The sequence below is a fragment of the Xyrauchen texanus genome, chromosome 37 (genome assembly GCF_025860055.1).
Source record: "Xyrauchen texanus isolate HMW12.3.18 chromosome 37, RBS_HiC_50CHRs, whole genome shotgun sequence".
Classification (NCBI taxonomy): Eukaryota; Metazoa; Chordata; class Actinopteri; order Cypriniformes; family Catostomidae; genus Xyrauchen; species Xyrauchen texanus.
In genome coordinates, this window is record NC_068312.1 from 25,427,915 (window position 1) to 25,442,434 (window position 14,520).

General features: G+C 38.8%; 1 protein-coding gene across 1 annotated transcript in view; it reads left to right on the forward strand.

The window, feature by feature from the left end:
* The window catches only part of LOC127630809 (IQ motif and SEC7 domain-containing protein 1-like), a 52,908-nt gene extending 39,182 nt beyond the window's left edge, over window positions 1-13,726 (forward strand). Inside the window, exons 6-15 of the mRNA XM_052108605.1 lie at window positions 676-837; window positions 1,087-1,209; window positions 1,538-1,704; window positions 2,102-2,241; window positions 2,743-2,868; window positions 4,178-4,277; window positions 5,053-5,214; window positions 5,943-6,134; window positions 7,226-7,275; window positions 7,896-13,726. Of these exons, the coding sequence (XP_051964565.1) occupies window positions 676-837; window positions 1,087-1,209; window positions 1,538-1,704; window positions 2,102-2,241; window positions 2,743-2,868; window positions 4,178-4,277; window positions 5,053-5,214; window positions 5,943-6,134; window positions 7,226-7,275; window positions 7,896-9,344 (2,671 nt within the window). The 3' untranslated portion in view covers window positions 9,345-13,726. The remainder of the gene's footprint in view (window positions 1-675; window positions 838-1,086; window positions 1,210-1,537; window positions 1,705-2,101; window positions 2,242-2,742; window positions 2,869-4,177; window positions 4,278-5,052; window positions 5,215-5,942; window positions 6,135-7,225; window positions 7,276-7,895) is intronic.
* The last annotated feature ends 794 nt before the right edge of the window (window positions 13,727-14,520 follow it).

Consider the following 14,520-nt stretch of genomic DNA (forward strand, 5'->3'; position numbering starts at 1 on the left):
CTTCTATGCTATGTAACAGCTGTGTGGCCCACTGATTCAGTTTAGAATTAAAAGCGCAAATTTGTGCATAATCGCGAGTGCCGAATGTTGCGTGTTTTGCTTTTGGATCCAGATTTTACATTTTATGTCAAATGGCACTCAAAACAGTACCACATTTTTATTGTGTATAAGTTAAAAATGAAACATTGAAATTTGTTATTATTCCATAGGCTCAACAATATGCAAACTTATGTACATATTTTAAATATTTAACATATTATCAACATTGGCTGCTCTTGGCATAGATTTTTACCACATAAAACCAATTGTGGTCAACTCAAACCGTGTTTATTTTCTGCAAATTAATCCATCACATTTTCTTTACTTTGCATAGTTTTGTTCATGGTTTTGTAGTATGAGGGGATGTCCTATCCATGTTGACATTCTGCCTGATTTGGCTGTTTGATTTGACGCACATCCTTTGACATCAACAACAAAAGTTGTTGTTGAGTGTTCTCTCCTATCTTACATTTTTTTTTTATTCTAACTACATATGATTATATGGTTAGTTGCATTTAATAATTTCATTTTCAGAAGGATTTTTCCCCTTTGAGTTGAGAATCCCAGTAATTTATTTCTCTGTCTCACTCAATGTGCTTGCCCTCATTTGCTTAGTTTGTCTCACTTGTCTTTTAGGAAACCAGAAAAGGGGATCCAGTATTTGATAGAGAGAGGCTTTGTTTCAGATACACCTGTGGGCATTGCACACTTCATTCTGGAGAGAAAAGGCCTGAGTAGACAAATGATTGGGGAGTTTCTGGGCAACCGACAAAAACAGTTCAATAAGGATGTTTTAGAGTAAGTACTGATGTTTTTCCTGTCTCCTGTCTTGCACCTCAGACTGTAGAATGAGTATCCATCTTCACAGCAGCCTTGAGGCAAAAAAAAAAAAAAAAGAAAAAATGCCAGACAGTGGCTAAAAAATTATCTGAACTAAGAATATAAATTGGCAGATGAATTTAGAGAAAAGCTGAAAAATGAATGTAGAAGTTGTCAGGTAAGTTGGTAATTCATTTTTGCTTTGTTTTCTTTCTTTCTTTCTTTCAGCTGTGTGTTGGATGAGATGGATTTCTCAGGCATGGATCTGGATGACGCCTTGAGGAAGTTTCAGGCTCAGATTAAAGTTCAGGGAGAAGCCCAGAAAGTGGAGAGACTGGTAGAGGCCTTCAGGTACCCTCTCCTTTTTCTCTTTATCTCTCATCATTTTATTTTCTTTTTTTCTTCAAAAGACTTTCAATTTACAAATTAGAATGCCTATAAATGGTTTTAGGACTAAGAACAAGGACTAAGACATTTGTGTCATTGTTTAATGTAAAGTTAGTCTCAGTTATCCTTTTATATATGTCCCTTGTTTTATTTTTTATCTATTTATTTTTGTTGGAAAGATTTAAGAAGATATTTTGTGCAGGCCTGTCTTGAAAAAGAGATTATAATATATCCTGGTAAAATCAAGGTTAAGTGCTTTTTTACTGTGTGTCTTATTGTTTCTTTCTCACAGTCAGAGATACTGTGTGTGCAACCCTGCACTTGTCCGTCAGTTTCAGAATCCTGACACTATCTTCATCCTGGCCTTTGCCATCATCCTACTCAATACGGACATGTACAGTCCCAACGTCAAAGCTGAGAGGAAGATGAAGCTGGAAGATTTCATCAAGAACCTGAGAGGTGACTCAATCACCCAATGTCCCACTGAAAAAACTAAACAAAAAAAACAGCATCCACCTAACCAGCATAATCAGTTTGGACATGTATGATGGTCTAAGGAGGTTAGGGTTGTGAGATCCAAAATAACTTTTGCACACTAATGCATTCTGATTGAAAACACGTACATTTTTCTACAAATATGCCTCTCATGCACACTAAAACGGCATTTTCCTCCTCCAAAAACAGATACTTTCAGAAATGCTATTTCAACATAATTTGGAAAACGATGACGTTAGGAATATGAAATCAGAGTTTTAATCCAAAAATTATTAGTGTGGACATGGCCTACAATACAGCACTTTTTATAAACCATTTTTTACTGTTTGTCTCTCTTTTTGCCACTATTTTTCATCAACAGGAGTGGACAATGGACAAGATATTCCCAGGGATATGTTAGTCGGAATCTACCAGCGCATTCAGAAATGGGAACTCAGGACAAATGATGACCATGTGTCTCAAGTGCAGGCTGTGGAGAGGGTCATTGTGGGCAAGAAACCTGTGAGTTAAATGCTGCAACTCACACAACCCGTGAATCCCTCATGCATGTCATACATCCAGTTGAATCCCCATATTTTTGCCAAACTTATAATTAAAGGGGCTGTTCACTCAAAATGAAAATTCTGTCATCATTTTACTCACCTTCATGTTGTTCCAAACTAGTACGACTTTCTGTCCTTCATGAAACATAAAAGGAGATGTTTGCACTATATAAGTCTCAATTCACTTTCATTGCATATTTTTTCCAAACAATGATTATGAATGATGACTGAGACTGCCATTCTGTCCAACATATCCTTTTGTGTTCCAGAAAAGAAAGAAAAAGTAATATGGGTTTGGAACAACATGAAGATATAAACGACAGAATTTTAATTTTAGGGGGAACTGTCCCTTTAACAAAATGTAAAGAAATTTAGATCTTAGTTGTCAGTTTGTACTGAGGAACGTGATTGGTTTGTTTAGCATATTTGAGCTCACATGTTTGGATGTGTGTTTGTGTAGGTGCTTTCTCTGCCACATCGCAGGCTAGTATGCTGCTGTCAGCTATATGAAGTCCCTGACCCCAATCGACCCCAGCGGAGTGGAGTTCACCAGCGGGAGGTCTTCCTCTTTAATGACCTTCTGGTGGTAAGTCTTCCTCAGTAGCTAACACTGGGCTAATTACTGCATACAGATGCAGCAGCCTTGAAATATTATGTAAAAATAGATGGTCTGAATCTTTATGCGATAAGGTTATATATCAAACATTTATAATTTTCCCTCTCGTGACATGTACTTCTGATCCCAGGGCTCGGCAACAGCAGCTAAATCTCTCTATTTTTTTTTTACCCTTTTCTCCCAATTTGGAATGCCCAGTTCCCACTGCTTAGTAGGTCCTCGTGGTTGCCTCCGCTTCTGAGACAGTCAATCCGCGCATCTTATCACATGGCTCTTTGTGCATGATACCGTGGAGACTCTGCATGTGGAGGCTCATGCTACTCTCCGTAATCCACACACAACTTATCATGCACCCCATTGCGAGCAAGTACCACTAATCGTGACCATGAGGAGGTTACCCCATGTGACTCTACCCTCCCTAGCAACTGGGCCAATTTGGTTGCTTAGGAGACCTGGCTGGAGTCACTCAGCATACCCTGTATTCGAACTCGCGACTCCACAGGTGGTAGTCAACGTCAATACTCACTGAGCTACCCAGGCCCCCTAAATCTCTCTATTTAATTTTTTTCCAAATCTTTTATCTGATTTGAGATATTAGTATGGAATAATGTCACTTCCTGGATTTACACTGCGTTCATGTCGTGTTGGTATTACCGGAATTAACCCTTTTCACATTTCTGTGTTTGGAGCGCAGAGGTAAATTATAGTTGGGTAAACTTGTGTAGAGGACAATGGTAGACTATAGCAAATATTATTTTTTCATTTCCATCAGCTATTACATTTCCACAACTATGCAAATGAGAAAAATAATTGAGAGATATGGATTATGCAGTCAGTAGAGAGAAAGATGCCAAATGTACAGTCACTCTGTACAGTCACGCTGTCAGCAGCTGTTTTTGAAACCCCATCGCAGCAGTGTTAGCTAGTTTTATTTAATCCTAATATTATAATAAAAGGGCATATCAAGCAGAAATATGTATAGAGGTACCTAACAACTTTTAACTGTTGAGGCTGATGCCATTTTGTTTGTTTTATAAAACATCACAGTGGTCAAGTGACATGTTTAAACGTTATAATTTGCAAGTTGTGATTGGCTTTTAGAAGTCAAAATCTTAAGATAATTCTATCATTAAGTAATCACGGCATTATTTACTAGTCACCAATCAATCAGTGGTTCATGTGTTTTGATTGCACTCTAGAAACACTAGAAAAGCACTTTATATACAGGTGTCTGTAAATGTGTATGCATATGTAAAATCCCTTCTGTTCCCACCTGCAGGTAACAAAGATCTTTCAGAAGAAGAAGACGTCGGTTACGTACAGTTTCAGACAGTCTTTTCCCCTGGTGGAGATGCAGGTTCATATGTTCCAGAACTCCTGTAAGTAAATTCATCCCTCCATCTGTCTCGCAATCTGTCCCTCCTTCTTTATTTATACTATCACTCCATTCCAGCTCATTTATACACTCTCTGCTCTCATCCACTCCATCACTCTATGTTAGCTCAGAGTTGGAGTCATTATTCTCTCCTTGCTTTCATGTAGTTGGTGTTGTGGTTTCTTAGTTGTTTATGAATGTTTAGAAAAAGCATCTGACACACCTTCATCAAAATCTTTAACAACCCTTCTTTAACAATCCAATCTTGGCTCTTTTGTTGATTTCCATTTGAACGTCTGTTCTGTATTTAACATGCTTGGTTCCATATTTCTAGAATGTACTGCAAAAAAATAAAAATAAATACAATTTCTCGTTTTTTGTTTTTTTTGCTTGTTTTCCAGTAATAAAATCAAAACATCCTTAAAACATGTTAGGTTTACTTTCTTACAGAATATGTATGGCATTGCGTTTATTTATCTTACCACATTGGCAATTCAGTTTTTCTTGTTTTATGCATAAACCTCACTGAATTTGATAGATTTTGTTTAAAACAACAAGAAAAAAAAAAACAATATCAACAACAATTTTCCACAAATTTAAGGATGTTTAGATATTTTTGCTGGAAAATAAGACAAACATTTTCTGTGGTTAATTTAAATACAGTGCATGTGAATATATGTGGATCAGAACTTGAGATCTATAACTAATTACATAAAGCAAAGCACATCCCTCTTTATCGGGATCTCTCTCTAACTGTCTGTGCCATTGCTCTCTTTTAGACTACCCTCATGGTATCAAACTGACATCAGCAATGCCTGGCAGTGAGCGTAAGGTTCTGATCGTGTTCAATGCACCGAGCCAGCAGGACCGAACACGCTTCACCAGTGACCTGAGTGAGAGCGTTGCTGAGGTTCAGGACATGGAGAAATACCGTGTCGAGTGTGAGAAATCCTTTAATAGTCTTTTGCTTCACACATGACAGTTTAAAAGGCTGTTATGTTTGTGTGTGTGTGTGTGTGTGTGTGTGTGTGTGTGTGTGTGTGTGCAAGCTGAAATTTGCTGTGTTGGAGATAAATTATTCATTTGGCTTAATGTTCAGTTTACTGTGTCTCTTGCACCAGTATTCGACGACAGTGTTTAACCATTACTGAATATACAGCACCACAGCAATATCATATTTCTTACAGTATATTTTACGAGTTGTAAGTTTGCAGACTTATTTGAATGCTATGAGACAAATAAACTGTGTTTTGCAAAATAAAGACAATAAATAGACAACACATCTTTCTACTGCATTGTTTTCACTGGCTGCGCACAAAAGCAAAAAGTTTGGTTCATTATGACTGACTCATATAAGGTGGTTCTTTTAAAGAATCGTTCCAAAAGACTCATGAATTTCTCACTGAATCCCTCAGAACTTACTAAATGTTTATATGATACCAGTTAGTTAAAGATACACATTCACATGAATTCAACATTCAAATATTTTATAAAAAATGTCAGTGATTGTATACAGTATGTTAATAGTATGTAGTTAGGACCAGTTATGGGTTTTGGCTGCAAAATTGCATGTTAATAGTTTGTGAACACTGAAAACAGTCATCTTTGCAATCATTATCCACATTCACCTTCTATTTGCTTTCCCTTTCTGTTTTCTTTCTCTTTGTAGCGGAGTTAGAGAAGCAGAAAGGTGTGATGCGTCCAGGGCTCTTGAGTGGAGATGTGGGTGGGGTTGGCGGGATGAAGACTGAAGCTGTGAACGGCACTCTGGGTAGGCCCAGTCTAGATGACACATATGCGGCAGGGGATGGACTTAAACGAACAGCACTTAGCTCCTCACTGAGAGACCTCTCTGAGACAGGTACACATTTACTCACACACACATACCCACAAACCTTCTATAACATAAACTCTTTCTTTAAACTAATTTAGCAGCTAAGCAAGACTTTGTTTCTTGCCAATGCCTGAAATATTCATACATAAATTAGGGCTTGTCACTTAATGTTAGCATGTTATTTTAGTACAAACAATAGAATAAAATATGTTATAAAAAGTAAAACATTTAAACTTGCCCACTTGCCATTATTTTGATTAATTAATTAACATATCATGTTATTAATTTGATATACATTTTTAATCGATTGACAACCGTAAGATAAATCCATCACTTTTTGTTCATAAGAGGTATTCATTCTGGCAGAGTTGAAGTTTTGTTATGCAGTAAGGAGAGAAAGACACTGCCCTCTAATGGCACATTTTGTCCTTGCATAATGTTTTTATTATTGTGACTTGTCTTCTGAGTCACATACTACTCTTACTATTTTTGCAGTATTTTGTATTTGTACTGTGCACATAATGCAACATTTCTTCATGCTTAGAATAGCCAGATAACCTAATAATGATAACATATTAACCTAAATATGCAGTATAGAACAGAGTATGTTATGCGCTCAACTTGACCTTCCATTTACAGTGTATAAAGTACCTGAAAGTATGATCATCCATGATTTATAACATCTTTTTCTTGACTTAGACTTGCAAAAGTGGAGACATTTTTAAACAAAAAATTTTAAATAACTGTATTTGTTTCAAAGATGATAACTGAATGCCACACACTCAATTAAACATGTTAAGTCAAGACAAAACATTAAGTGTACTATTTGAATGCTTTCTATTTCACCTCTGTAAAAAAAACAGTAATCAGTATTCAGTGTTTACAGCACAGAATACTTTAAGAAGTGTGCTGGTATTCCAGTCCAGACAAAACCAATGTCGTTACGCTCTGTATTGACAGTTACACAGTTAGCTTATTTTTATTTATGAACTGACATTTGAGTACAAATGTAGAAGTAATCAGTATTCATTGTAAACTGATCGTCCAGGGGCAACCCCTAATATTTGGTGATTAATAATGTTTAGTTTCTTCCTTGACTTTTGACTCTGACCCTGCAGGCAAGCGAGGCCGTAGAAACAGCGTTGGCTCTTTGGATAGTACTATTGAAGTAAGTTAGGCAGCTCTGTGAACAATGATAAATACATTCACATGGAATGATCTTGTCTGGCAGCATGAGTCTTCTGTGCTTTTTAACCAAAACGGCTTTGAATAAAATTGTGATGAAAAGCAGCACGTTTTAATTTAAATTTTTTTTATCAGTACATATGTTTAGAAAATACTATTATCTTTGCTTTGCATATTGCATGTCTAATATGTTATGCCTTTTGCAGATGCTTCTAACTACTAATGCATTGCTTTGGTAAGGTAATGGCCTAATGACTGCTCTAGACAGCAGGGCTGCTTCTGTTACAAGTTTTACCTGCTCAAGGATGAGTGAAAAGCTCTTAGTAAGCTTCACTTCATTGGATATGGTCAGTCATCACTGTTTTGTGGTTTGTATAATGTGACACTCTTATTTCTTGCTTGGTAATGTCACATCTTCCCTGATTTGTTTGAGGGCTGTATTCTGTGCTAAAAGGCTTTTTCTTTGTCCTGGTGCAGGAGATGTTTGTTATGTGCTGTTGCATGAGTCTGCACGAGTGTGATCCTCCGTCCTCCGTCTGTTCTATAAACATTTCAGAATAATGATTGTCTCTACTTTTTCGTGTCTGTTTTTGCACAATGTAGGGATCCATCATTAACAGCCCACAGCCACACCAACGCAGGCCCATGGAGGGCGCCGTTCCTGGCTGCTACGGGGTGGAAGACTACCGGCCTCACCGCCCCATCCTGAGCCCCGGAGTAGGGGTGGGGGGTGGGCCGGGGCAGCTTCACAACGTCGCAGGGAACATGGGGGGAATCCCTGGCATCTGCGATCGAGGTGGGGGGACGGGGAGCAGTTCTGGAGGGAGCAATTCAGGTTCCTTCCTGGGCTCCCTATTTGGCAGCAAGCGCGCCAAACCCCCTGCTCCCCTTACACCCCCTGGGCCACATTACCCAGCCCCCGTACCTCCGCCCACTACAGGGGGGCCACCACCACCATCCCCCTCCGCCCTCAGCCAGTCAGACCCTGGTGGGCCATCCAAAATTCAAGCGCTGCACGCTCAGTACTGTCACAACAACTTTGGCCATCCTCCGCCCCCATACCACCATCATCACAGATATCACATGCAGGTGTCCGCCCCAGACCATTTGCCCACTACCCACCTTACTCTGCAACGAGGGTCCCTCCCCCGGCGTGGGCCACCCGCTCCGTCTCACGCCCAGCTCCAGCAGCAACTATCCCATCATGCTATGCTGCAAGGCCGCTATGGCAATATGGCCTGCACCCCTCCGCCTCCGTCCCCCCATTCGCCCCATTCCCCCATCGCCCCATTCAGCTTCTACCACGCTCACCCCATTCGCCATGCCCGTGCACCAGGTCCTACAGGCAAGCTTCCACTCACCTTGTCTCACTCTCAGCCCCACCCACACGCCCACTCCCACGTTTACTCTCATACCCACAGCCATCCAGGCCTCACCCTCAGCCCCCACCCCCTACTTCATCACTCTGCCCATCAGACTCACTTCGTCTTCTCCCTCCTCCTCAGGCGCCATCCGCAATCACCGCCCGCCACATACCCCAGAGCACCGGCCACTACATACCACAGTACCCGCCCCTCTCCTCCATCCCACCCCCTCCACCACACTCCCCGTTACCTCCTCCATCCTCCCCACATACCCCTCTCACCCCTTTTACGCCACTATCTCCGCTCACTCCAGGACCCCTGGGGGCTCAGTCGGGCGGCCCAGGGGGCGGAGGAGGCGGGGCCAGCAACAGCAGCATGGGCGGCAGCTCCAAATCCAAACCTGTCAACCGCATCAGCACAGTGGTGTGAGGGTGAGCCATGGCAGAGGGCGCAGGGTGAGAGTCCCAACGCAGAGGAGACGAAGTCTAGGCAAGAGGAAGCACACCGTACTCAGACTCTGTTACTTCCACATCCGCTTCCCTCATGTGTAGAGCCTCACTGGAAATTAACAGAGTGGAACCTGGTCGGCTATATTACTAGCCTGAATGGTGAAACACTATTGCTGTTAGCCACATTTCAAAACATAGGCTTTGTGACAGCATCTAATCAGCATCACCTGAATGTCTGAGAAGCTAAAAGTGGTGGAGGTAGATTCTGTTTAAGGTTGAAATGTTTTTGAAGTTTGATATTTGATGTGTTTTGCTGCCAAAGGAAGAGATTACAAGAGGAAAAGGGGGTGCCAATGTAAGTCAGACTTAAAGTCCTGAATTGACCCATGCTTAAGCAAGCAGGTGAACTCCTTCCCAACGAAAACTGAGGAGGAAGTCGACATGGACAAAGCTGGATTAATGAGTAGAAAATAAAACAGTAGAAGAAAATAAGACTTGAACTGAACTTTTCCATTCGCAGTCTTTTTTAGTCTTTGTCAGTTTTCATGTATATCCGACAATCATTTCAGGGTCAGTCCGAACACTTTCGCTTGATATATTCCTTAAACTCATCAAACATATTTCTCAACCGAAGTATAAAAAGGGACAGCATGCACTTAGAGGGATGCTAAACACATAATTTTTTATGTGTAAGACATATATTTTGTTTTAAAAAGACTTCTCTTTTTAACTTGTCAGTGTGGGAATGAGCAGTTATCACTTAGAAAAGCTTTGCATATATCTTCATGCCGACTGGGGGACCATTTTTATTTTGAGGCTATACGAATAAGGATTTTTTTTCTGAAGTTGCTGGGTGTCAAGTATGCAATAAGTCAGCCATACTAGTGTTTTTTGTTTGTTTTTAAGACCACAGAGAAAATATGTAACCTGAATGTGTAGAGGCAGGTGAACATTTTTGGGGTAGAGTTCATATTTTTTAAGAACATCCAATATACACAACAAATTTTGACTAATGACCACCAATCATTGATCTGTATGCTTAAATTACAAAATCAACACCTCTGCTTATTATCTGCCACCTGTTACCTCAATATCTGTACTTACCTTGTAATGTTGACGCTTCACCATTCTTTTAACTATTTAAACAATCTCACATGACTAATGAAACATTTAAATTGGCAATTCATTACATAACCTTAGTGCCTACTGTAAAGGTTTGTCATTGGAGGTTTGGGATCAATGGTTATGTCATAATGCACCTGGCTATGTTCTCCTGATAACCTGCGGAGAAATAGGATGTGCTTATGGAGAAACGTTAGTTAAATATTGACATGAATATTATACTTGTGGTCTTGGTTTTGTACAGCTTCATAAGAAGGCGGTTGAAATAGGTTTAACCGTTTATAAGTTAATATTCAGAAACTGAATTTAAAAAGAACGTCTGGTATGGGTGATTTTATGGGTGACTACTATTATGATGTCAAATACTACTCATATAATTATTGCTATTTTTGGTGTAAAAGCTACAGCTAATATGATTTGTGGGTATGTTTTAGCAGAGTGATGTGCAGATTGTTTTTTAAGAGCTTTTTTAGACCAACGAACTGGTTAGATTTTCTTGTGTACAGTTAATGTCTTGCAAACTAATTGGACTGCTGATTTCAGGTAAATGTTTGCAGCAAGTTTGTAAAACTATACTATCTGTGTAAAGCTGTTTGATCTGTGTAAAAGTCATTGTTGCCAGAAGCCATACACACATACTTGAGAAACTTGCTCTTTTAATATTGTGAATTTATGCTGAGTTGCATGTCCAATGTTAGTGCCCTCTTTATTTTTTTATATGAAAGCGTGTTTAGGGATCTATATTATCCGCACACTCAAACACATACACTATTTTGGTTTTGCACATACATTAAAGTTCATCAGTGCCTATGATTTAAAGCGCCAAAACCATCTGCATCCTTCCAAATATACTCTTTCTCTTTTCTCACCACCCCCCGCCAACCAGTATGGGCCATTTTCTCTCTATTAGCACAGAATCATTCACAGTATTACATTAAGGATGTGTTTGTGTTGTGGCAGTTATTTTTATACTTATACAATTTTAATAGGTTTTAAAGTCCTACAAAGATAGAAACATATTTTAAGTCTCTGCCTCTAGGCCCTGTCCTTTTATTAATATTTTTTAATTATAATGCATTTTGTTTTTTATATAATGCATTTAGCCAAAATATGATTTTTATTCAGGTAATCACTTGGTTTCCAATTATTTAAACATGCTAGCACTGTCAATGGCTGGAGGAAATCCTTAAAGTGACAGTTTGCCCAAACATGAAAATTCTGCCATTCTTTACTAACCCTTATGCTGTTCTAAACCCATCCGAGCTGCTCTCTTCCATACCATTTAATTGGATGGTCACCAGGGGCTGTCAGATTATAAAATGCATCATAAAAGTTGTTCATATGACTTATGTGCCATATTCCAAGTCTTCTGAAGACATACGATAGCTTTAAGTGAGGAACAGACTGTTATTCAATGAAAATCTTGCTTGACAGTCTTGGTCTCCATTCACTTTAATTGTATGGAAAAGTGCAGCTTGAACATTCTTCTATGAATTTCTCCTTTTGTATTTAATGGACAAAAGAAAGGCATACAGGTTTGGAACAACATAAGGGTGAGAAAATTATTACAGAATTTTCATGTTTGGGTGAACCACCCATTTAAAACCTTTGTGGACAGAATATAACTCCATGTCCCATTTAATTCATCTGTGGCATGATCTGAATTTAGAGGGCCGTTCATCACATTTCACATTCTCTCCTATGGGCTGTTTTGCTTCTCTCTTAATGTTTGCTCTTGTGCTTGTATTAAGTGTCCTGAGTGCTGGGGCATGCTAAGATCAAACACAAATAAAGCAGAGGTGTATGATGTTAAAAAAAAATCAATCCACTAGTCTTTTCGAAACATGCGATCTGGTTTCTGGATACTTTACATGTTGAACCACCAAGCCCCTTGTTGCATGTGTATCTGCACTTAGCTGAATGATGCTGTATAAACCTGAATGTATATATTAGCTGACATAAATATGCCATATATACTCTGCACTGGACTTCGGGATCAATATCTGACTGGGAATGGGCACAAGTTTACATTTTAAAGACTTGTGGGGGCTTGGAATGAATTGTAATTGTACAATTGTATCAGTATGTGTGTAAGAGCAGTTCCTATATTTAAAAAGAATTGTACGAAGTTTTATTTGTATATATGTATGAGGTCTCAATGCAAAACTAATTTAGAGAAATTATGTGATAATTTATTGCTCTCATTCTATAAAACGTGTTCTTGCTGTTGGAAAGACTTTTTATTTCTGAGATCACAATATTTTAAGCGCATACTTATCTGCTGTTTGTTTCTCTCTTTTGGTGTGTGTCTAAATTTGTGAAGGTGCTTTGCATGTCTCTCAACATGACATGGCCCAGGTTACTTCATACAAAATGGGTTTATTTGTCTAAAGTGATACAGATTATGCATTGATATAACCACTCATAAACAAATGCACATTACACATTTTGTAATTAGGATTATTGATATTAATCAACAGGTACCATATCAGTATAAATATAAGCATAGAAGTCTACATACTAATACACAGAGAGAAATGGTAAATTAAGTTGAATATATTCCTCTGGTCACAGATATGGTATACTGAGAAATGTTCATTGTGTGCTTCAAGTGCCTGTACATTATAGTCAAAGTTATGTAAAAATTAGTCAAGCTCAGCAAGTCATTCTCATCAACAGGGGATGTTAAAAGTGGTCAAAACTCATAAGGCTATTTTTCTTAAAAAAATGAATGAGAACCAAATTTACATTTTTGGTTGAACTGTCCTTTTAAGGTTGCATGTTACTAATAACAGTATATTTAAATGCACAACCTGTTTTAATGACAAAGCTGGTTAGATTTAATAAAGTTCCAGTGTATTTTGTGCTTCCATTTTTGCTGGTGGTTCGTATGTGTTAAATTTAGGACACACAGGCTATTTAATAGAAGTAAAAATGGTGTTGGGAGTGAGTTGCCGTACATTCAGATTGTAATTACTACATTCGTCATAAATGGACCAAATCAGTAGTACAAATGTTTAGCAACATGTCACTGTAGGAAAGTTTAACATGGTTGTGTCTGCACTGATTAGCACTTGAGAGTTGAGATGCTGTAATTACAATAGTAAATAATCAATCACAAATGAGTTGAGAATCATATTGTTGCTTTTCTTTTGTGCACCTGTGAGGGATTTCACATACAAGTTCCATTTTTCCATTCAACCCCACAGAGTGTGCTTGTGTACAGTGTGTGTGCCTTGTGTTTGCCTGTATATGTTCTGTCAACATTCATTAATTTCAAGTCTTTGTACGTCACCCATGTGCTTTTTCAGTTTGATCCATGAAAGCAGATGTGTGACCTCAGAGGTTTCATTATATGTTGCTGAAATATCATTTTAAAAGTTGTTTTGTGCCAGTTGACATATATTGATAAAGAAAATTCAAGTTAGTTAATAGTTCCACCAGTTCTGAAAGTTTTATCAGCCTGTGAATCTAAAGACGATTACAGGTCCTTCTCAAAAAATTAGCATATTGTGATAAAGGTCATTATTTTCCATAATGTAATGATAAAAATTAAACTTTCATATATTTTAGATTCATTGCACACCAACTGAAATATTTCAGGTCTTTTATTGTTTTAATACTGATGATTTTGGCATACAGCTCATGAAAACCCAAAATTCCTATCTCAAAAATTAGCATATTTCATCCGACCAATAAAAGAAGTGTTTTTAATACAAAAAAAAAAATCAACCTTCAAATAATTATGTTCAGTTATGCACGCAATACTTGGTCGGGAATCCTTTTGCAGAAATGACTGCTTCAATGCGGCGTGGCATGGAGGCAATCAGCCTGTGGCACTGCTGAGGTGTTATGGAGGCCCAGGATGCTTCGATAGCGGCCTTAAGCTCATCCAGAGTGTTGGGTCTTGCGTCTCTCAACTTTCTCTTCACAATATCCCACAGATTCTCTATGGGGTTCAGGTCAGGAGAGTTGGCAGGCCAATTGAGCACAGTAATACCATGGTCAGTAAACCATTTACCAGTGGTTTTGGCACTGTGAGCAGGTGCCAGGTCGTGCTGAAAAATGAAATCTTCATCTCCATAAAGCTTTTCAGCAGATGGAAGCATGAAGTGCTCCAAAATCTCCTGATAGCTAACTGCATTGACCCTGCCCTTGATAAAACACAGTGGACCAACACCAGCAGCTGACATGGCACCCCAGACCATCACTGACTGTGGGTACTTGACACTGGACTTCAGGCATTTTGGCATTTCCTTCTCCCCAGTCTTCCTCCAGACTCTGGCACCTTGA